This window comes from Stegodyphus dumicola, chromosome 6, assembly GCF_044657685.1.
Source record: "Stegodyphus dumicola isolate Sdum_Otavi_A_Nest chromosome 6, ASM4465768v1".
NCBI classification, from domain to species: Eukaryota; Metazoa; Arthropoda; class Arachnida; order Araneae; family Eresidae; genus Stegodyphus; species Stegodyphus dumicola.
The window spans coordinates 225305577-225329690 of NC_140773.1; the positions used below are offsets into that span (position 1 = coordinate 225305577).

Genomic DNA, 24114 nt, shown 5'->3' on the forward strand with positions numbered 1-24114 from the left:
AATTTTGGTATTATCTGTCTTCTCGAGAAAAAATTTACGAGTTTAGCTCTGTCAGTCATCTATACTATTCGGCTAACTTTAAGAACTGGATTTTTGATTTTTAATTATTCATTCATGTGAAACTGAAAGGTAAGCTGAAATAAAGAGGGAAAAAAAAGTTTTAAGTTTCTCCGATAAATATGGGAGTTAAACAAAAATTTAACTTAATTAAAAAATTTTTTAAATAAAATTACTACAGTACTAAAAGTGAAATTCTCTTAAGGTCAGAAATGGAAAAATAATAAGTGCAGTTTTCTTACGTATCGCAGCAAACATGCAGCATGAATATTTGAATTGATGTCTAACGAACATGCCATTTGAAAACGTAATAAGTTTTGTACTAAGCCCTGTTTTTGAACATGTTGGGTCACCCTCGGAACCCCCTTCGATGTGGAACAGGGCAAAAATGTATTTTTACTTATATTGTGCTCAAGGCTGTTGCCAGGCATAATCTTGTATTCCTTGCCGCAAGGAATTTCGTGGGATTGTTCGGATGTCAGACAAGCGAGATTAATGACAACACATATCATACATGTTATTTATGACAAGTAGAATGACACTTACGAGCAGAGAACAATTTACAAAATTGAATGGCCAGGTAAAATTTCTTTTTTTGTCAACAATTTGAAATATTTATAGGCTTGAAGTGTTCAGTATTTTAAAGCGCTCAATACAACATTCGCTTTCTTGCTTTCCTTATTTATGGAATGTTTTATGAAAGCATTTGTGAGGTTTATCTATTTATTTTGAACTAATAGTTCATTTTATGTTGAAAGAGTTTCGTATTACCTTCTTCTCACCCACGTTTTGCATGCCAGAATGTAAATGAAATAGCGAGAGTTTAAAATCAGATTAAGGTAAAAAGAAGTGCTATTTAAGCAAGAGTTTTGAAGTCAATTTCAGAGCGTGTCTGCCTATTCTAGGCTACGCTGGGCTGTGATTATTAGCGACGTTGAGTGTTCTAGCCATTCGGCTTTATTTCGCCGGTTTACTGCAAACCAGAGCCTTTCCTGCTCGTTAAAGCATTCTCTGAGCTGTTAGGCTAATCTACCACACCTTAAATTTACCATTTGTTACGTTATTCTGTTAAGCCAGAAGTGCGTGGCTTCTTGTAACCGAAGTCCGGCCATTTGCTAATTTTATGTTTGAATAAAAGGCTCTTATACACCCTTCTTCTGATTTTTGTTTTGTTTCACAGGCTAGAAGATAATTCTTCAATAGTCCTTTCTAAAGTCTAATCTGTATGTCCCCAAAGAGACATAGACGTTACACATTTAATTAGTAAGCATCAAAATTCATATGCCATTTATGCCTGGAGGAAAAGAGAGAACTTTTTTACTTATGTCGACAGCTATGATTATTCCCCCAACAAAATTGCTTTTCTGAAAATCAAAGTCAATGTGTTTTTTTTAAAACTTTTCTTTTGTTTGTTTGTCTTTAATAATTAGAAATATTACATTAGAGAGAGAAGGGAAAATATTTCGGTCCATCCTGTTTTATAACTACTGTTTAATCGTTTCATAATTTAGTATAATCTGTACTATTAAAATCTGTGCCCGTATGTCTATTTTTTCTAATATCATTTCCACCGGAACGGCGGGGAGTTAAGTTTCGAGAGAGGGTACCCCCCCTCCGCATTACAAAAATTCGTCGGAAGTCATTTCGATCATTCTCACCTTCGTATAACTTTAATCAGTCGAGATATTAATTAAAAACCCTGAAGACGTTAATTTCCGCTCCCATTTTTCCGAGTGGCAACAATCTCGGGAGCTGGAAATAAAAATCTCCTTAATTTCGAAAAGTGTGTCCACTGCTCGCTTTCAAATCGTAGAGTCTGTTGGTCAAAAATTTGTAAGTTGTACAAAGTATGAAATAAAAATAGCATTGCCAAGCATTAAGCATATTATTATAATATAAGATCCTATTTTGACTTTGAAGAAAGCTCGCCATTGGATGTCGAACATTTTTCGTTAATGTCAGCATTTTAAATAAATAGATGGTGTTGTAAATTTTTTTGTTTCAGATTAGGATAATTGACAGGGTATGTTATTGCCACTTTAATTCTTTTATTGATATGGAGTCAAAGTTGCTATATTACATTAAATTTAAATCATGACGTCATGCGTATTAACCTGAAGTGTCAATGTTTTTGTTGCCTAGTTTGGCAACAAAAACATTATTTGCGAAACGGTTGTTGCTTGGAAAGAATGAAATGATTTCATTCATATTGACATGTTTTTATACATTTTTTTTCAATAGGTGTACATAGAACATACAAATTTTTATTTCGCCGCAGCCCGCTAATTCATCCATTACAATGTGATGAGTCAGAATAAACACAGCAATTTGTTTAGATCCAAGCCAAGAAATTAGACACGGGCATACGGTGGTGGCGTGGGGCAGGACGCTACGCTTCGTGTTGTTTTTCTCTAATCACGGCGGGAGAGACTTGATTCATTTTCTCAAAATAGCTTAAAATCCTGTTCTGTAGAACTGGTGTTTTGCACATTCGTAAACAGGAAGTTTACGAAGACAGGGATTAATGACCTATTTGGTTTTTATTTTATTTAATTTATTCTCTGTTCTTAAGCGCGGGGGGAGGAAGCCTTTTTCCCTAAAAGACATGCAATAAAAATAGTCCGCGGGATGATTTCTGATGTTCAGAAACGACATTGTGTCATGCAAAGGGTCTTAAAATTTCGCTTTAGCCCCCCCCTTTTTTCATTATAGTCGCATGCTGAATGCTCCATGAACATGCGTAACGTGGTTTATAAAAATGAGCTAATGCGAGGCGAATTTCCGAAATTATTCTTTTTGAATTTTAGGGAGTTTTCTGAAACTTAACCAATATTAGATATTTTTTTGGTAAATTTCTATTATAACTCTTGGATTGTTTTTATATCTAAATAATCTTTCGCTAATTTTCGTAATAAGTTTCGCAAGCGTATAAGTCAGAATAATGTTATGGCAAAATCAAGTCTAAAAGATTAAAAGTCTGAATTACTCCAAGTTTTGCTGGCCTTAGGAAATACAAGACAAAAGTCATTCCGCTAGCCTTCGAAAATTGCCCTTCGCCTTCTGTAGGAAAATCACTGAATACTGGTAGTTCAGAGCTGGATTCGAAACCAGGCGAATGAATTGGCTGCATGGGCGTTTTCATGGTTTCCCTCATGTGTAATTTGTATAAGAGACAATTTCTCTTAGAAAGTCCTCCGCGAAAGCATCCATCCCCTTAGGCAGATAGCCCTAGACTGTCTGCCGTAATAAATTAAACCAATACCCACTTCTATCAGTGTCGACAGTGTTGATGTCGGACAAACCTTTTTAAAAAAATTTGTACGTAATGAAGAATATCTCGTGGATGCGCAGTTTAATGTATAAGTACATTATTCGGTTAAATGATAATCTTGAACTAAAACAATGGTATAGAATTCGCTTTAAAATTCGATGATTTATAAGTGTAATTTAGAATTTTTATTTAATTACTCATATTATTTATTGCTTGTTTCTGGCATACATTCCAAACCCGTACAAGGTACAAGTATTTTCTCCCTCCTTTCAGCATGCCTTCGTGGTGTAATTGGAACTCGACGCGTATTCGAGAAGTCCCAGGTTCGAGCCCTAGGAAAGGCATTGCACATTTTTCATCATCTCTCCTGCTTTAAAAAAAAAAAAAAAAAAAAAAAAAAAAAAAAAAATTACTAATATTTTTACAGTGGCGCCCGAACTAAAAGGTGGTCCACGATAATTCGTCACCACCAGGATTTGGCGATTGGGTAACCTCATCAGTCACCCTTTAAAAGGGGGGAGAATATAAGCTATTTTTCTCTCGTTTCCGCGTACCTTCGTCGTTTAATTGGAAGCATACTCGACGCGTATTCGAGAGGTCGAGGGTTTGAGTCCCGGCGAAGGCGATGCTCATTTTTCATCTTTTCTGCTTCGAAATAGCCTAATGTCTTTACAACCGTTATAAGAGAATCCAGTAATAACCATAAAACTTTAGAAAAGTTTTCTTTGTTTTCTCTGAAGCAACATGTTAACATTTCTCTGAATCCTCGTGGTGTAATTGGAAGCACACTCGTTACGTATTCGAGAGGTCGAGGGTTCGAGTCCCGGCGAGTGCATTGCTCATGAGCTTGTGGAATTTGCCAGCAATGTAACAAAGTGCGGCAAAATTACTGCAGGAATACAGAATTTTGCTGAACATTTTCTAAAGAAAACAACGAGGAAATGCATTTCCTCGATAAACGCTATTCTGGAGGATTGTACGAAGCCGAGTCTTCGCAATTCTCTGATGTTTTCTTAAGCGGAACTAGATCGCCGTGTACTTCGGGAGAGGAACTGCGCTAAAACATTATAGAAAGATTTTAAGAAAAATGTTAAGTGGTTTATTTTTTAATGTATTACGTAATCCTATTTCAATAGTTCAAATTTATATTTTAAATTGCTGAAGTATATTTTCTATTCGTATATTGATAATGTTTACCGTTTTACGATAAATGTATAAATACGGATAGTTTCGGAATATTTCAAAAAAAAAAAAAAAAAAAAAAAAAGTTTAGCAGTTTGCATCAGATAAGTAACTTTTACATTTTCATTCGTAAAAAATCGCCAAATTGCGCCAAGGTGATTGCTTTGATACGTAAGTAGCCAAGACTATAACTAAACCATGTTATTCGCAGATAAAAGTGAAATATATGGCAACACGAGAACAGAAAATTGGAAAAACCTTTCGTTCTTAAACCAAAAAATTGCATATTGTCATGTGGATGCTTGCGCTACGGAATGGTATCTTGTTCTATATCGAGTTTAATATAGCTAAAGATCAGTTGAAAATAGCGAACAAGAGATTGTAAATGAGCATGTCCATATGTAAGTTATCCTGATTTATTATTTTACACGAGAAATCAACATCCAAATGATAAACTAACAGTTCCTAGTTTAATATTAATAACTATTATTATGAGACAGAGGGAATGCAATTAGATGTGGCTAAGTTTCTTTCTTCTTCTTTTTAGTTAAATTTATGCGTAGGGTTTTAAAAACAAAAACTGAGATTGTGCGATTCAGCCATCAACAGATTTTTTTTTTTTTTTTAAGCATCAATCAATGTTGTCGTGTGCTCTCCCTCCGCAATCACTGTCTCCATAACGCGTGGCAAATCAAAGCAAATCTCTGGAGACCAGTATAGGGACCCATTATTCAGTGGGCATTCATCCATCATCGCAAGATATAAGAAGAGATAGCTAGGGTTGGGCGATAAGAAAACTTTTGTGTACTTATTACACTTGGAGGAAGGGGTTCTTATAATTTACAGAAGGCTATTTTCATAATCGGCTTGAATTTCTGTTTTGAGAAGTACTTAGGGTGTTCGCACATTTTCGTAACGATTTTGATTTTTTCCATGAATTTAAATATTAATTTTAAAATATAAACGTGACTGGTATCCAATTGGAATAAGGTTTAATTATCGTCTGCAGCATTAAAAATATTCTTTTGAGTCCAAAGGGGCTTTGCCCCTGAGGGACTATTCTTTTCGTTTTGCGATTTGGCGTCGAATCGCTCTGAATGTTGGTTTCACTTTTCAAACTGTTGCCACCATATATTATCGCCCTGTGTTATATTTGAAGAAATTAAATAACGAAGAATCTGCATGAATGTATGTATGTTTCTGGCATTGTAATAAAACAACGGTACCTAGAGCCATCCAATTTTGAATGACGTAATCCTACTGCGAATATGCGCATTTGAAAGCCATAATTTAAAAGCTGGAATTCGTTTTATTATCGATTTCATACTTTGTGAGACTTTAACGAATTTTTGATTACCAAACTCAACGATTTAAAAGCGAGCTATGGCAACACTGTACGAAAAAAAAAAAAAAAAAAAAAAAATATTTCCAGCGCGCGAGCTTGTGTATCGGAAACTCTAAAGATACGCACAATTTAAAATTATTTTGCGATATTTCTCTTGAACTGAATTTTAGTGTTTAAGTCCGAAGAACATATTTAACAAATAAAGGTAACTAACAAAATGTTAAAAAAAAACCACCCCTTTGGACGTAATTTAAAATCTGAAACCTTTCATATTTTCTTTTTTTTTATTCTTTAATAATTTTTTTTTTCATTTTCTTTTAAAAATATCCCCGAAAAATGAACAATGGATTGAAGGCTATATTTTTGCGCCGTCCGAAGAGAAATACTTTTATTCAATTATTAAAAAAACACGTGAACAGAATGGTTTTAATACTTCAACACCTAAAATAAGTGACATAACTAATATGAAAGGAAAGAAACGTCTAGTTTACATCTGACTTGGGAAAAGGCAAAAAATGCATACCCAGCAAAGATAATTACAGCTCTTATTAAATCAAAAGTCGCATCTCGTGTTTTAAAGGAAAATCTAGCCCCTCCAGAGAGCTATTGCAAAATCTTTAATTATCTTTGTAGGAACAGAGAACAAAATTATAAAACCTGATTTGAAGCTAATCAAAACAGAAAAAACACGGTGTTCATCGGTACAAGTTTCTCGGCTTAGGACTATTTGCAGATAGCTCTATGAAAATTATTTGGCAGGTGAAAAATGGAAATATATAATTACAAAGGATGAGGCTTGGATATACTTATCGAACTACAATAGAAAAAAAGATATTTACTACCGAAAAAGAGGAGAAAAGACTCAATATGTTTGTTAAAGGAAAACTTTTCTATTTAGTTTTATGGTTCTTACTAGATTCTCTTATAACGGTTGTAAAGACATTAGGTTATTTTGAAGCAAAAGAGATGAAAAATGAGCAGTGCCTTCGCCGGGACTCGAACCACGGACCTCTCGAATACGCGTCGAGCGTGCTGACCACTGCACTACATTACGAAGGCGGGAACAATACCTTATATACTCCCTCTTTTAAAGGGAGACTGCGATTTTAGGGGACCCAATCGCCAAATCCTGGTGGTGAAGAATCATCATTCACCACATTTTAGTTTGGGCGCCACTGTAGAGACATTATGTTATTTCGAAGCAGAAGAGATGAAAAATGAGCATAGCCTTCGCCGAGACTCGAACCATGGACCTCTCGAATACGCGTCGAGCGTGCTGACCACTACACTGCGAAAGCATGCTAAGAAGGCGCAAGAAATACCTTATAAGGTAAGCTTAAAATAAAGGAAGTAGAAATAGTCAAAATTAATTCGGATTATTATCAGAAGTATGTTTTAAGACCTACTTTTAAAGAAGAAATTTCATCTCTCTATTCAAACAATCTTTAATCGTTTTAAGATCAACCATGCGGATGCGTCTTTGAACCTCTAAATCTTCTGCTCTATTTTTTGAAAAATTGAGCAATGAACCCGAAATTGAAGCTATTTCCTTTAAATGCAGCCCACCCAAATCCCCTGATGTGTCTCCTGTGGATTACTGTGCATTTTGACTTTTAAAACAAGCTCTTTATAAGGGCATCCCAAAACATTGGATGGCGTCTGGAAGATGGTGAAGGAGGAGTGTGTAAATACGCATATACATCTAATATTCGCGTTCGCATTGTTCTAAAACTCAATGTTCAAATCAAATAATAATTAAGAAATTTCGCTTACCTGTCAGACGCAGCACTAATTCTCTCTTTTTGTCATTTCATCCAATTTTTTATTGACGACACAACTACATTTACAATAAAGAACACATATAACTTAGTTCGCAATTCGCACTTAATGTAATTTCTTGTTACATCACTCACAGTCATCAAAGTTCTGAAGTCCTCAAAGGAATTCAGGCGCACACAGCGCCATCTGGTTCAAATACAGTTTCTACAGAGTGGAATAAAATCAACCTCGATGTTTTAAGAAAAGGAATTTTATCTTGGAAATCAAGACGTAATATGATAGATAGTTCAACAAAAGGGCTATCAGACTGAACATATTAGAAAATAAAATTCTAAGGTTTGTTTATATATAAAACTTCGCAAAGTCGTTACAAAAGTGTGTGAACACCAATCCCATATAGCAACAGTATTGTCGGTAGGGTATTCTGTTCTGGGTCAAAGAATAAATGTGGATTATTTTGCGGCTGTAGTTAGAAACCGGACGGGACTATTTCTTCTTACTAAATGTTGTAAAGACTTCGTTCCATTTCAAACACGAGGAAATGGTACACGCTTCGGAGAGAAGTTCAGCTCCAGATTCCATTTCCTTCAGTTGGGATGGAACTGATTACCTGTATCCCGACTTTTTAATGCAATGCCGGCATGGAAAATACATTTCAATTCATTTTTCGTTTTCCTGGCCTTTTACTCTAACAAAATTTTATTTCGGCAACGCCGCGGATTGCTAACGGCTGCCGAAACCCCCCATTAATGCAGGACTGAATTAGCATATATGTTAGCTTTCCTGTAGCGTTTTTCTTTCAACGTAAACTTTCGAGACGTTTTCCGAAATCAAGGTTCGTCATTCTCATAAATATTCATGCGCGAATTAAATACCGAGCGTGTCGTCTTTTGGGTTAACAAAGTGAGGAGGGTCGTGATGATGACTCCCGTGAGATCTCACGCATGGGCAAGGGGATGATGTTGTTCACATCCTCCAAGGAGTGTAGAGGAGACAGGCATGAGTGTGGCACGTGGGAATAGGGAAGCCTAATTAAGTGTTCGGCTAAACGCTCGACACACATTAGTGGGCCGAAGCGCTCTCTCTTCTGTGACCACGGCAATTAAAATGTTTTCACTCAAATTCACATTTCCAGTGATTCTTATCCGAATGGAACGGAGAAGAGGCAAGGCTGCGGAAACGCCGTGACCAGGACATCGTACATTTTTGGAAGGAATTTTCGAGCCTTTTTGTTTTTCTTTTGGGTGTTCACCGGGGAACGGGCATTTTCACTTGCAGTGGTAAGACATTTCCGATGCGCAAGGAGCCGTCAATGCTAATAATGCAATCGCACCGAAGAATTTTGAAACGGAATTAGTTCCCCATATACCGGCGGCGGATTAACCGAATTCGATCTAAAAGATGAACTTTCTTTATTGTGAAAAGATAGAAATTTACTATCATACGCCATAAACAAAACTATCTACAGAAAAAATCAAAAGGAAAAGAAAAATGCAGGGAATTAGCAGTAGTCATAGCATATGATGACTTTAATATGTGGTAATTGCTTTTATCTGCACCAGTGTACGTAATACGGAATATAGAAATATTGTTAAATGCTCGGATAATCATTGATCTAAGGAAAAAAACTGCTGGAAAAAAATTCTGAAAGCTTTCAGATTTTATACTATGCTCAAACGGGCGTTTTGTTTCTTCCCCCCTTTCTATTTACAGACGCATACACGTTTCGAGAGCATTTGGGCTAAAATATTTAAAAACAGCGTATCTTTAGCATTTCCGATGGACAGTCTCGCTCGCTGGAGATAAAAATATCTTATTTCCTACAGTGCTGCCACTACTTGCTTTAAAATTATTGGGTTTTGGATTAAAAATTCGTTAAAGTTTTACAAAATAGGAAATAGACAATAAAACAAACTCCAAATTCGGGCTCCCAGGTGCCCATGTTTAGGTGGAGGACTACGTTATTCAAAATCTGATGACTAGGTACCGTTGTTTTTTCACAATGCGAGAAAGACGCCTTTTATCTGCACTAAAAGTCTGAATCTTGATTTCCATGATAGAAAAGCTTTTTGTAAAACTTGCTGGGGGTGATGATTTCCATTCCTTTTCCACCACTTTCCAGAGTCCATCAGTCGCGGTGGGTTTAAAGATTTCTTTTCAAGAGTTCGCAGAAATATGGAAAGATATGTATGCAATACTTGTATTAGTCTTCATGTTTTCAAGGAATTCAGTGCTACTTTTTGAAGCATGACTTATTCCTTTGTTTGGAGTTTCACTCTTTGAAAATCATTGGGATAAAGAAGTGGAATTTCTTTTGTAAATATTGGACGTAAAACATTCTTTTGATAGTAGGTTGAGTTGATTTTAACAATTTCCTTACTTTTTATTTATTTATTTATTATTATTTTTAAAATTTCCCATTATAAGAGAATTCTGCGACAATCACACATTCCTATTGAAAGTTTCTTTGCATTGATTGAATTAGGTTTGCTATTTTTTTCCCTTTTCGTTTTCGATAATAAATAGATCTCCCCCCCCCCTCAGTCATTGACCCGAGATGACTGAAACCCGTGATCTATCAGGGGTCACAAATGTATTTACATTCCTCTCCTTTTAAATAGTTTTCATACAGAGTTGTACAAATTGTTCTGCGTTGAGTCACATGCCTGGGCAAAAGCCGTACAACTTTGTTTTTTTTTAGCTTTTTTAAGTTGTAAATTTTGGTTTTTTATTTTATTTATTGTTGCTAGAGATGTATTTGAAGACTTTGCAATTCATTTCTGGGTCGGCGGATTTTCTCTTGTTACCAACTATTTAACTTTATAAGCATTAGAAACAGTACGTACCTTTTTCGGTTTTCATTTTTCGGGTTTTTATATAAATATAAAATAGAGAAATAACTGATGTTTTTTTCTCCTTACGATTAAAAATTTTACTTATTTTGCACTTAGAAATTTTAATTCGATGCATTTCACAGCATTTTTGAATTATGGAATAGGAATGTTACTCTTCCTAAAGCCCAAAAATATATCCTTTAATGCACGGCTCGTTTACATGCGACATTTTGAAAGAAGAATACATATAAAAGTAGAGACGATTTTGTTATTTCAAATAATAATCTATTGTCAGAAAATTTTACTCTCATCATTTGCTTTTTAAAGAATTATTTATTGAAACCGTTCTACAAATGTGTGAACACAATCTGTATAAAGAATTATTGCACTCCTTCGTGGTGTAAGTGCACGTCCACCTAGCAACTGGACGATTTGAGGTTCGAATACCGGTAAATTTTTCTCGATTCTTATCTGGAAGAACCTATTAATCCATATAAGGACATTTGTTTTTAAGGGTTACTTCTTTTATGGGTTCATCTGTTTTTATGGGCAACTTCCTTTCAGAAATGGTATTATTTTCTTTTATTTCCTTTCAGAAATGGTGTATACTATGTAATTTTCACTTCCCGATTTTTAAAAGAATAAAGGGATAATATTAATAAAACTAGGAGAGATAATGCACAAATAAATAAGAATAATTTTTTTTTTCAGTAAAAAAGTTTTATATATCATAGGACAGGGGTTCCCAACCCTTTGCGCGCCGGCACCATGGCGCCCGTTCGATCGTTTAACGTGTGCCCACCGCTGTGCGAGTACAATAAAAAATGTTTTAATTTTAAATAAAATTCTATGCGAAAGTTTTCTCATGCTTAATGAAATAGAAATCGCGTCCAACACAGATACCAGCACAAAGCGAAATGCGACCGATCTTTGTTTTTTTATGGGCATGTGTTATTAAACTCTATCCAACTATTAATACACCTTGAAGAAGTAAATGGTGCCCGCCGTGCAACAGATATTCTAGAATGTGCTGTTTGGGACCAAAAGGTTGGGGACCCCTACCATAGGATGTATGGAAATTAATTTTCAGTCGAAGTCATTATTATGTTCTCTTTTCTAGACTGGCGAGTCTCAGATGCCTGAATGCGAGCGCTGGTCAGTCTGTAGTCGAGTCGATACGTATTCTACGCCGTGGGTGGAACGTCTGTGCACGTGTCGTGGTGGTCAGATGTGTTCTACATCCCTTCAAGCAGATGATGGACACACCGTAGTGGACAGGACGAGACAATACAAAGTAAGTGATTAAAATTTGCAGGAACACGATCTAAAAAATCAATGTCATTGAAACGTGCATGTCTATTTGTGACAAAAAAAAAAAAAAAAGAGCATCATGTATTGAATTGTTTTCATCTGTTCTTTAACTCGCAATTAGTCGTGAGACATACTCAAAATTCAAAGTAATTATCTGGTGTGGAAACGCGTTCATCCCATTCTAACAATAAGCATCATTCTGTGATTCTGAACGCTTTTTGATCTTATACATAATACTTTAATGAATGTTAATGAAAACGGCACTGCCCGAAAATCTTAAAATTAAATATTTCACAAGTGCGTTATAGAGTCTCGTATTCTTGGCTAACAAACTCACGAGCTCTAGAAAGACTGTAGAGGAATTATCTTCATAACCAGAGCAGACAAAACCAGAGGAAGGGTGTAAATAGCCCTTTTATTCAATCACAAAGAATTAACCTCACTTGGGTTTACATAAGCCAATACTTAACTTAAAATGTAATTAGACTAGCCTAAAGGCCCACAAGATAATTTAAACGGCTCTGGCTCGTAGAATCCGGCGGAACAAGCTTAATGGCTAGAAGCTCTTAACGCCACAGAATCAAATCGCTAATAAGTCACGGTAACAACATGGCCTCAGGTATGATGAATAAGCTGTAAAATCAATTTGCAAAATCTTTGCTTAAATAGCATTTCTTTCACCTATAATCTCAATAAATGCGCGTCACCTAATTTACATTGTGGCATGAGAAGCGTAGGTGAGAAACAGGAGCGACAGGAAAGTCGCTTTATATTAATTATTAGTCAAAATAAATGCCGCATATTCTCGCGTATAACGCGTACCTATAATTTCAAGCTATATTTTTTAATTTTTAGGTATATTCGCGGTATAACACGCACCTCTTTCCTTAAGAAGACTTTTTTGTCTATACTGATTAATTTTCTACTGAAAATTCCGCGGAAAAAATTGGGATAATTTTGTTCTAAATAAAAAATTGTTATTATATATATATATATATATATATATATTGAGAAGAGCTGTACAAGTATTTTTGTGGAAAGTTCCAGTATTCTAAAGTGTTTCTTTTCATAAAATAAATTTTATCAAGCTATCATCGGATCTGTGAGCATTCGATCCATTACGAACCCGTAAGTACGCAAGACGATATCAACTCCTTACAGTAAAATACATACTTTTTCGTTCTACGAGTTCGTGGATTTGGAGTGATTGACGACAACACTGCATAAAAAACCAAAACACAATTTATTCGACAGTATTACACAGGAGAGTTCCAAAGACACGTTTACAGCCGCCGAACAATCTAGGATAAACACTCTGAAACAATCAGCAACACAGCCTTCAGGCTACAACGGTGAGGACAGCTTCACGGCAAAGCACTAAAGTACAGCTCCCGACCCGGTTAATCGCTTTCGGAGCACATTCCACTGAATTCAACGTACTCTCGATACTCTCAATGATACACTCACGATGCACTACTCCGCGTACAGGCAGTGGTTTATATATTTTTTAATCGAATGTCGGGCACTTGCCTTTTTTTTCGGGCTCTTCGGTATCGCAGTCAGCTTTCCTAACCTCTATAACGTCTGGGCGACAAGCTGGGTTTATTTAGCTTTTTGGCCTGCCTTCGAGAGCATTCTGGGACAAACTGGTAGGAATTAGTTGTAGAATGTTCTCGCTGCGTCTATGGCACGTCGCCAGTTTTGTCGCCAAAAGGGCGATTTCGCACCAAATCTGGCAACCCTGCCTTCTCTTGCCATTTTCTGACAACGCTAAACTAGCTTCGTGGGGAAGTTATCTTACTGCGGCTGGACATTACGTAACAACACTATCAATTTTGGTATTAAATATGCTAATGCATTTAATTAAAATCAGTTGATTTATTGTTTGTTATTCTTTCAGGTTTGCGAATCGGCGGACGCCCTTCCGATATGCCGTGTTTTCAAGGACATTACGTGGACCAATATAATCGGCACGGATAATAAATTTCAACAGCGGATGCACTGTAAATGCCCCCACAATACCACCACGTACATCTTCGGACAAGATGTCAAGATGACGGCGCAAGGCTTGTTCTTCTATTATCACTTCTCCTGTTCTCCTGTGATTGTAAGTATAGATTTTTAGAAGCTCAACTATAATTAGGAACGATTAAGCAATATGATTGAGACTCAAATCTTAAAATAAAAATATTACTGCTCTATTAGTAAAAATAAATACTAATAATAATAATTAAAAAAAAAAAAAAAAAAAAAAAAAAACCTTTTGGAGATCTGCTCGAGAGTTGAATCCTTGTTGCCTCCTCCTCCTGGTATTTTCCTTCGGCTCATGACTGGTACTTTGCCAACAGCTGAGAAGTGCTATTGCTTTTGGGGAGTAATCGTGCACAGTGACGAGGCTCCTAAGTGGACACATGAAATACCTTAAATTTGAGCGGGGAAATAAAATGTACCTCATCTGTAGGAAATGTAATTATGATCATTTCACTCCTGAATATCTTCTTACCTGTTTGGGGCTCGTAAAAGAGGACCTATTGAAAAGACTTGTAGGGTTTCCCTTACAGACATCCCTTTAGTTTGAATAACCAGTTATTCTAATTTTTGTTATCTTTTCTGAACTCCTCAACTTCCCCTCGCATTTCCTCGCCAGGATGGAAATTAAAGTGAAATAGCGTATTTAAAGGGGTGAAAAGAGAAAGTTAGTCAGAGCGTCATTTCGCTGGCACGGTGCTACTTTGTCCTTTCTGATGTTGGTCTGAGTTGCTGATACGCCTTGTGGTCATTTATTTAAAATCTATCGCCGGTGTAGGTTGCTGAGTCAGCCTGCTAGTCTTAAAGAGTCCAGCACTACTCATTGCCATTTAACGTCATTGTTAAATTATTCTTAAGTTCCCACCGCAAATAATCGGTGTTACTGTAAGCACAAATTGCGTGCATTTTTGTTGAAGAGTTTAATCAAATAAAAGAGCAATGTAAACCTTTTCCTGCGAGTGCTGTTTCTTCACGCTTGTGTGAGAAGTCGTCTGCTTTAGAAGTCGTGTATATTTGAATGTTAGCAAAAAGGGTGTGATCTTACAGACCTACATTCGTTATGGACTTATTAATGGTTCTTGGACTCATGGATCTGGTCTAGTTAATAGCTAACCAGTTAGGATAAGTAACAACAACGACAACACTAATAGTAATTAAAGCAGCAACTTCCGTCGCGGTACGAATTTCTGTGAATGTTATGGGATGGTCTATGCTTTCGCGAACATTAGGCACTTTTCATAAATATTGAATTTCGGATTTGTGTCTCTTGTTGTTTAGTTATTTTTTATTTACTTTGTTTAAATAATTTGTATGTTTCTCTGCATTACAAGTGGGTCAAAAATACGTTTTAAAGTATCCCTGTTCCAAAATCCAAACTACAAGAGTGACTTCTGCGCTATGAGAAAAAGTCTTTTTTCCGAAAATTATGTAAAATCGCCTTTCGTTGCATGTCGCTGTTGGTAAACAGCTACGATGCTGAGAATTATTCTTTTTTAATGTGTTTCTCAAAGAAAAATGTATATGCAAGGTGTATCAGTACAGGTGACAAGTGAGAGTGGATTCGGACAACCGGGTGGCTTACTAGGACTATTCGGGTATCGTCCAGAATCCGGAGCTGTACAATGCGAGAACTCTTTGGCGCCCCAAAAGCCCGGCGTCAGGAGCTTAATAGAAAGTCGTGCTTTATATTGAAATTTGAGCATTTTAAACTGATATTTAAACATTTTACAATAATTGTATACTGATACACGCACTGCAGCTGCAACATAAATATTATACATTAAGAATTAAACATGACCGTGGTGCATTTTATGTGCACCTAGGTTTAAACACTGGGAATATCTTGTTACAATAATATTTGTTTTACACATGCGTACGTTGTTGCACGTACATAAACAAATTTTGTTCGGGCACCATTGCAGAGTCATTAGGTTATTTTGAAGCGGAAGACGTGAAAAATGAGCGGTATCCTCGCAGGGGCTCAAACCTTGGCTCTCTCGAATACGAGCATGCTTCCAATTACCCCACGAAGGTATGCGGAAAGGAGGGAGAAAATACCTTATAACATGTTATGTTATTTCTTCAGTTTTGGATATTCTTCTGTCTTCTCCGAAATATGAATATAAAGCCTCGATAACGAAATTTTTTGTGAAATTATTAGTGAAAATCCCAAGTTACGAAAATTTCCCGAATTTTCACTTCGACCCGTCTCCCGGCTCTCAAATTTTGTCTTTTCCCGCCGCCCTCCGTTATTGCTACTAATGACCTTCAACGCAGAAAAAGTGACCAATAAAAATTTTCAATAAAAATAAGGCATGAAAAGCGTTTTTATTACAAAAGCAGTGATTTAAAAATGTTTCAAATGTATTTAAAATATTCACCAAAATCTTTAATCTAATGACTTATCATTCGGTAAAAGAAAGAATGCTATTTCTGTTATGGAAACTTATTATATAAAAAAAATTATACCGATTGTTCAATATAATAATCTTGCGTGCTTAGGGGTTCGTAATAAATTGAATGCACAAGTCCAATGAAAAGTGAATGAAATTTATTCTTATCACAACAAATAAAAACAAAATGCTTAAATTTCGTCAGAGATATGCGTACAATATCACAATATCTCACAAAAGTTATCTTTTAAACTACTAAAATGTTCAACAGAACTTAATTCAAAACAGAGAAAATTAATCCGATTTCACTGCGAATTCGCTACAGTATACAACAACACTGAATTGAGATGTTTTCCTCCAGCTTTAATAAGCTTTTTAAACCAAGCACGAGAATATTCTGGTATTTTCTCGATTTTTCCGGAAAGCAAAAGCGTACAATTACGAGATATCTATTTATTAAATGCGCGAGCTCTTGTATTTTTAATTTTGCGACGTAGCTTTCTCTTCAAATAATCTCGTGCTGCATTGCACGGGGATATAAAACAATATTAATTAATTCTAAAAAAATAGCTAAATAAATACGAAATCTGTAACAATATGTGTATTGCTATCTATATACCTTTTCCTTCGCCAATAATGTATACATATATATACATAATAACAAAAAAAAATTTTTAAAGCAAAATATGAACATGCCTAGTATTTTCGCGCTTTAAGCTGCTGGAAAATTACCATTAAAGACATAAGGTAAGAAATTTAGAACTAATTGTTAGGAAAGACAAAAAAAATTGAAATTAATAATTAATAAATTCCAAATAATTCTATAAAAGCAACAAAGAATTAAAAAAATGTTAAAATTAAACCTTTTCAAACAAGCAGAACCCCATTAAAAAATTAATGAAATTTACAGAAAAAAGTACATAACAGAAGAGAAACTCAATCAACTTCAGTGCCGCTTCGTCAGGGGAGAGGAACATTGAAATCTATTGAAATCTCTCTTCTACAAAAATCCTTGCTTTTTTGTACCCAGAATTAGCCGATGAACCATTTCAATGTATTTTAATTATAATAGTTGATCCGAAAATTCCGGCTTTTCCCCAAAGCAAGGAAAAAACAAAGTAAATTCTAATTAGAATCTTGTACCTTAAATAAAGAGAATTATATTTTACTTAAAGAATTGAAAATACTTCAGTGAAAAATTTAAATAAAAATTTTTACTTTTAAACAAATAGCATATAATCCGAAGAATTTAAAACTTCAGTGAAATTATAAAACATATTTTGGGGGGGGGGAAACCTCCATACTTACTCGTGCATTTCCCCCTTCTTTTCCTACAAATTTTGCCCCTTAAAACCATGAAGGGGAAAAATTTGGAAAAATATTTGTCAAGAGACGGCTTAATTGATGAACATAGCACAGTAGAAAGAACACATGAATGCACACTAATATTGTTATATTATGTATTTCTTAACAGTAAGAACTTACGAAATTTCGGTAAGATTGTTTTAATTTGTATAAAATATTTTTTCTATTTGTGCATGCATTTTACGTTGTCACTACGAACCAGAAGTTTCGAAATGAAATGCTGAAAATTATTAGGAAACTATTGGGAGAAATATGCAAGGAAATACGGTATTTTTTTAAAAAAGAAATTAACTAAGGAGAAGAAACCGATTTTTAATTACTTTATATACAGTGTAATTTCACGTTTAACAAGTAAAGACTTCGAATTATGCCTTTAATTTAAATCTTTAACTTTGTAGTAATTGAAATTTTAACTCTACAAACACCATTCCAAATGATTTTAACTTGTAGATCCTTTCTACCTTCAGTGATTGAGATAGTTTTAAAAAAGATCTGCTTCTGATTTTAAGAAACTTTACCATTCGAAATATAAGTCTAAAATAAATATTACGGAGAGAAGAAGAATCGTGGTCAAAATGTTTGAGCGTTCTATATTATTATTATTATTATTATTTACGTGTTCCGCCCTAAGGCACTACACGGAAGGGAGGGATGCTTTCGTGGAGGACTTTCTAAGAGAAATTGGCTCGTATTTGAACGTTACACATGGGGAAAACCACGAAAATGCCCATCTAGCCAGCCCATTCATGGGATTCGAACCTCGGACCGAACTACCAGTGTTCAGGGACATTACCGCCTGGCGAGCATTCTATATTAGTCAATTTTTATTCGACTAATTAATGCTTTTTTATTTAACCTATTAATGTGTTTTTATAATTTATTAATGATTGTCACTTAATGGAGTTTATTCTTTATTTCATTAGTGTTTTTTTCTTTAACTTACTGATGTTTTTACTTAAACTATTAGTGTTTATTTTTTAACTCATTAGTGTTTCTTCTTATTATTATTTTAATTTATTAATGTTTCTATTTAACTTATTACTGTTTATTCTTTGACTTATTGGTGTTTTTATTTAACTTATTAATGTTTATTCTTTAACTTATTAGCATTTTTATTTAACTTGGCACGTTTTTTTTCCTAATCTCCTAATTTTTGTACATATATTTGTCTTTAGAAAATGCCATGTGGTCGGAAGGAACCCTGCCGCCTATTCTCAGTTCGCAAACGATTTCCCGTAGAAGACGTGACAACTAGTTTTCTGTGCGATTGTCCACCTAAGGCAACTTGCCCCACGCATCACACAGATCCTTACGTCGTGGAAGATTATGATAGCCCACGTGATGGTGCCAGGACGTATAGTGGGTATTGCAGAACGATGGTATTATGAGATACAGCTCTGAACTTTTATATTTTGTAAATACTACTTGAAAATTGTACAAATGCATATCCAAGGATGTCGATACATGACATAGACAATGCTGTTGTGTCGAAGCCTGTGCACAAAATGCTGCTGAGAAACATGTTTGAGAAGAAAACATGACTTAGCAGTCAGTCCCGGTGTAGTCGATGTATTGTGATCTCATCCGAGTACCTGTAAATGTGACTGTTTTTAGATTTCATACCATTGAGCTCAAACCGCAGTTATACAAATGTATTTAAAAGATTGCTTATGTCTCTTACATAATCCATTATTTTTGAGCCTGTGAATTGAAATCCTTCAGATAAATGCTAACCATATTTAAAGTTTTTGTTATCTTTTGCATTTTCAGTTAAACTTTAAAAGTTGTTACGACAATAGATTATTGGTAAATGGATAAATTACAAATTCTATTTGGCAAATAGATTATTTGGGTAAAATATGAAAGTCGCATTCTGGGTCTTAGAGTGTTTTGTCTCTTAAAAAACTCTTGACAATTCAAGCTTGTTAAGTTATGATTATTACTGAAATTTTTATTCTGAAACACTTTCAAGTCTTTTGAAGTTGAAATATGTTTTTTCTTTCTGTTTTGTTAGAAGTTTGAAAAAAAAAAATTTCATGAAAGTAAAGTATTACCCAAAGAGCTAAATTACTGTCAAATATTATCGCGAAATTGATTACAAACCTTGTTACCTTTTTATAACCCATACCTAGCAAACTTGAAAATTTTTAATGGCTTCATGTATGTGGAATTTTTATCTTGAATCTTGAAGTTGTTGAAGTTATACTGTTTTATTCATTTTCCAAAGCCAAACACTGAAGTTTTTTATTTTCGAAATAAAAATCTCAAGTTAAGAAATCCCGAAAGGTAAAACCAAAATCATTACTATAAAACATGACTATGAAATGGGTACAGCCTAGTCCAATTTTAGAAAATATGAAGAATTTGAGTATCTATAAGCTTGCTGAAATCAAGCTATGGTGATATTTTATCTTGAAACTTCAAGTTTACTGATGGTGAAATTGGGCTATGCTTGCTTTTTTAATCTTGAAACTTCAAGTTTACTGATGGTGAAATTGGGCTATGCTGCTTTTTTTTTATCTAAAACTTCAAGTTTACTGATAATGAAATTCGGCTATGCTTTTTTTATCTTGAAATTTCAATTTTACTGATGGTGAAATTGGGCTATGCTACTTTTTTATCTTGAAACTTGACATAGTGAAACCATTTACTGGGCTGTGCTGCTTTTTTATCTTAAAACTTCAAGTTTACTGATAGTGAATTTGGCTATGCTGCTTTTTTATCTCGAAACTTCAAGTTTACTGATAACGAAATTGGGCTATGCTGATCTTTGTTCTTGAAACTTTAGGCTCATTGATGGTGATTTCTTTTTGGAAATTAAGGAATTAATAAAAGTTAAAGAATTGATGATGAGATTTTCAACATATCTGAAAGAGCATAAAGGAAAAAAGTTCTTGGCATTGCATTCTTTTATTAAAATGTGTTTAAAGCTGTTAATTTATATATAAACTCATAACATTATTATAGTTTAGATTAATGCAAATCATCTGGAATGAGTATAAGATATTTATCATTTTGAAGATATTTCGTGTTCTGTACAGAACTAAACTAACATTAGAAAATATTCGTATAAAATGCTAAATGTGTTCTATTTCTGTTAGTCTTATAAGTCTTTTTATAAAGCTTTCTCTTAGAAAAAATCGTTTCCATTCATCGCTTTCAATGTACGCTCTGATTATTCTTGTGAAAAACGTTTATATTTGTAGCTTCATTATTTTCAGTGATTCTGGTCAAACTGGATTAACTCACTGTAATTAATAATCTGATGCATGTAAACTAAATGACAAACTAACGTACACATTTCCTCTCCAGTTTTCTGTGTTCATGAGTTTTTCTTCAAAATGGTTTGAAGGTTTCAAGCGAACTGAAATATTTCAGCCGATTATACAACCAAGTTAACTTCCTGATTATTTTTGCCTGAAAGATATAAGGAAGTTATGTCTCTTGAAAGTATTTGAACACTTTCTGAAATATACAAGGTGATTCGAACAAGAAGGCAAGGAGCAATATTCGTCATAGAATGTATGGTCGGAAAGTAGTTACAGAGTAGTTTTCCACTGTCGTATCTAAAAAATTAACACAAGAATGAGAGGAAATACTTCAGAAAACGTTTTATTAACAGAACGTGCTCATAAAAATTACTGAATAGACCTTCCGACAACTATAATGAAGGCTTTAAGCCTGCAGGATAGGGATTGACGCACATTTGCGAAGACACCAGGCATTTCCCGAATTCACCAGCAACAACGGCGATCCTGGCGCCTAGATATGTATTGTTTTCAATGGGGCTCTCGTAGACTAAGCTTCTCAGATGGCCCCGCAGAAAAAGTCCGCAAAAGAGAGATCCGGTGATCTTGGTGGCCAAGCTATGGGACCACCTTGACCAATCCATGTTATTCGTATAACCAGCAATCCTCTCGGCAATCCACGATAGAAAATGCCCGTTGGATGAGAGGACTGACCCTCTTTATACTATTCATTTACTATGCCACCGTTTGAGTCCCGATCATACAGTCTCTGACGAATATTACTCGTATAGTTGCTTTCTATCACCCCCTAACTGTCTGCCCTCTTGTTCAGATTCACACTGTATATCCATTGTTATATTAGCTCGTCATACGTATTTGCCATTGAGGCAGTGGTGCAGTTCACCTTCCTTTAACAGAACATTTTTAAACATATTTTAATTTGGAGAACTGAATCGAATGTTAAAACTAAAATTTTAATAACTGTGTAGAAATTCTCGCGGACCTCTATCATATTTTGGTAGCTTAATGCAACATGGAGTGAAATATTCGAGAAATATATCGCTGCAGTGATTGTGATTTATCTGCAACTTAACGCGAAGAAAAATTTGCCGTTTAACGTTGAACTCTTACAAAAAATAGTAAGTTTTAGGCCCAAGTATGTATGTTTGTGAATCCAGAAATGCATATTAAAATCTGTAATGAGAGTATTTTTGTGTATTAATATAATACTAATAATATGACAGTACTAGTAATTCTTTCCATAACTCGCATCATTCCTTCCCCGCTCCTCCCACCGCTAGAGTTCATCAATTCCTTCCCCGCTCCTCCCACCGCTAGAGTGTGTTTCATGCAACAAAATCTCTCTGATCGTTTCTTGTTTTGATTTTAATGTTCAATGCATCAAGTGTTTGTTTATGTAACTGTGAATTTTTGCTTGTTTTTCCATTTTATGCGATCTGTTTTGTCTATTTTTGCTACTGTTATTATTTTCCAATGTATAAGATGTACTGGCGGAAAAATATGGCTGTAATGTTTTTGCACAAAGTTATAAATATTGTTTAAATGCTTAAAATGAATTTTACTGCAGAGAATCGTAGTTAAATTGTGCTCCACTGCACTGAGTCATTGTGCTGTAATATTAAATGAGCTAAATATATATTTAATAAATATAACTATAATCAGAGAGTAAACAGTTACCTTGCGCAACTGTGTCAGGTCGTAGGATTTTTGTTAAAATAATTATCGTAATATAAAATGTTTCTTAAATACTAAGCTGAAACATCAAGTAGCAAAATTACAGTTTTTAACTATAAAACTGTTAGAATAAAAAGCAAATAAACTTCTGATGTCATTCTATTCTTATTATTTATATAAATTTGTTTAAAATGTGTTTGCTAATAAGAGAAGAAAGCATATGTTTCATAAGGAATGTTTTCTAATCGAACAATTTCTTATTTTTCAACTGGAAAATGTTTTTGAGATTGTTCCTTAAAAAAAAAATGCAGTAAAAGTACTGTTATTTAAATAGTACGCAATCCCATTTGTAAAGATATTAAGGTTTGAAATTTTTAAAGAAATAGTTGAAGATTATTAATTTAAAAAGAGTAGTGCTGCCATCTATATGTGTAATTTGAAACTATTTCGCAAGAATGGCTGGTGCTGCCATCTATTTAACTCTATTGTAATTCATTATCTTTTAACCTACTTTCATTTTTATTTTTATGACTGGTCGCTAGTGCAAATTTGTGTCAATCATGAGCAAATTTTCGAGGAAAAGTGGTTCATGATACTTGTATTTTAATTGTATATAAATATTATGAATGATAATGTGCATGTATTTGTTGAGAGCAAATGTGCAATTTATTTGTATAAAGATGGACTGTTATTGAGTGACTGTTAACTTTATAACTAAGCGACTGTTGTGTATATACGATGTGATGTTAAATGTGTTTTTTTCATTTTTCAGTATTTAATTGTAATTAGCTTCGAGTTTGACGTTTTGTCCCAGTGAATTATTTACTCTTACTGTAATGCTAATACAATGAAGATTTTTCTGACTTGTCTTTTATTCTTGACTTTTTTGTTACTTATTGAAATGAGTCATCATATTTTCCTGTAAGACTGCTTTTACATTTTTGTAATTACTGAAAAAATAAAAAAAAATGTTTTAATGAGTTTCACATCCATCATTTTGTTTTGTTTTGTGTTGAATTGAAATCTTTTTATTTGTTTTTTATCCGTAAGACAGAAATGCGGTAATCATGCGTATAACTTTGGGAGCGATGTCGGTGGTAATACCAGTGAAGACTTTGTTCGAATCTGAACATTTTCGATTTGTTGTCAATATTTCTGAATCTTGCTGACAATTTAGGTTCTGTTTCAGTTTTCAATACATGCCACGAATCCGTCACGACAATAATAATAATAAAATAATTAAATAAATAAAATCACACCAAAGTTTGCAGTGCATAGAATAAAACAAAATATTACGGGCAAGAAAGCGTGAATGATTAAAGGCTGAGGCTAATAACCTCAGCGCAAATGCTTCCATTTTTGGCGCTTTATCGCATCTTTTGGCCATTACTACATCACTTTCTGCTTGATTTACTGAAAATCTGAAAATTTTGAAATAAACGCTTCAGATTAATTCTGCCTTCAGAAAGCAGGTCCAGTTTTGACGGAAATATTCCATTAGAAATTTTTCGAAGGGCGGAACATGAAACTTCACCTATGTCCTTGGTTTTATTTATTTATTTTTCGTTCAATTTCTTTCAGTGCGGCCTCAGTAATAACCGAATGG

At 34.5% G+C, this 24114-nt stretch overlaps 1 protein-coding gene across 1 annotated transcript in view; it reads left to right on the forward strand.

The window, feature by feature from the left end:
* The window catches only part of LOC118187543 (protein giant-lens-like), an 85880-nt gene extending 62380 nt beyond the window's left edge, over positions 1-23500 (forward strand). The window contains exons 2-4 of the mRNA XM_035357786.2: positions 11589-11762; positions 13680-13886; positions 18741-23500. Of these exons, the coding sequence (XP_035213677.1) occupies positions 11589-11762; positions 13680-13886; positions 18741-18953 (594 nt within the window). The 3' untranslated portion in view covers positions 18954-23500. The remainder of the gene's footprint in view (positions 1-11588; positions 11763-13679; positions 13887-18740) is intronic.
* The last annotated feature ends 614 nt before the right edge of the window (positions 23501-24114 follow it).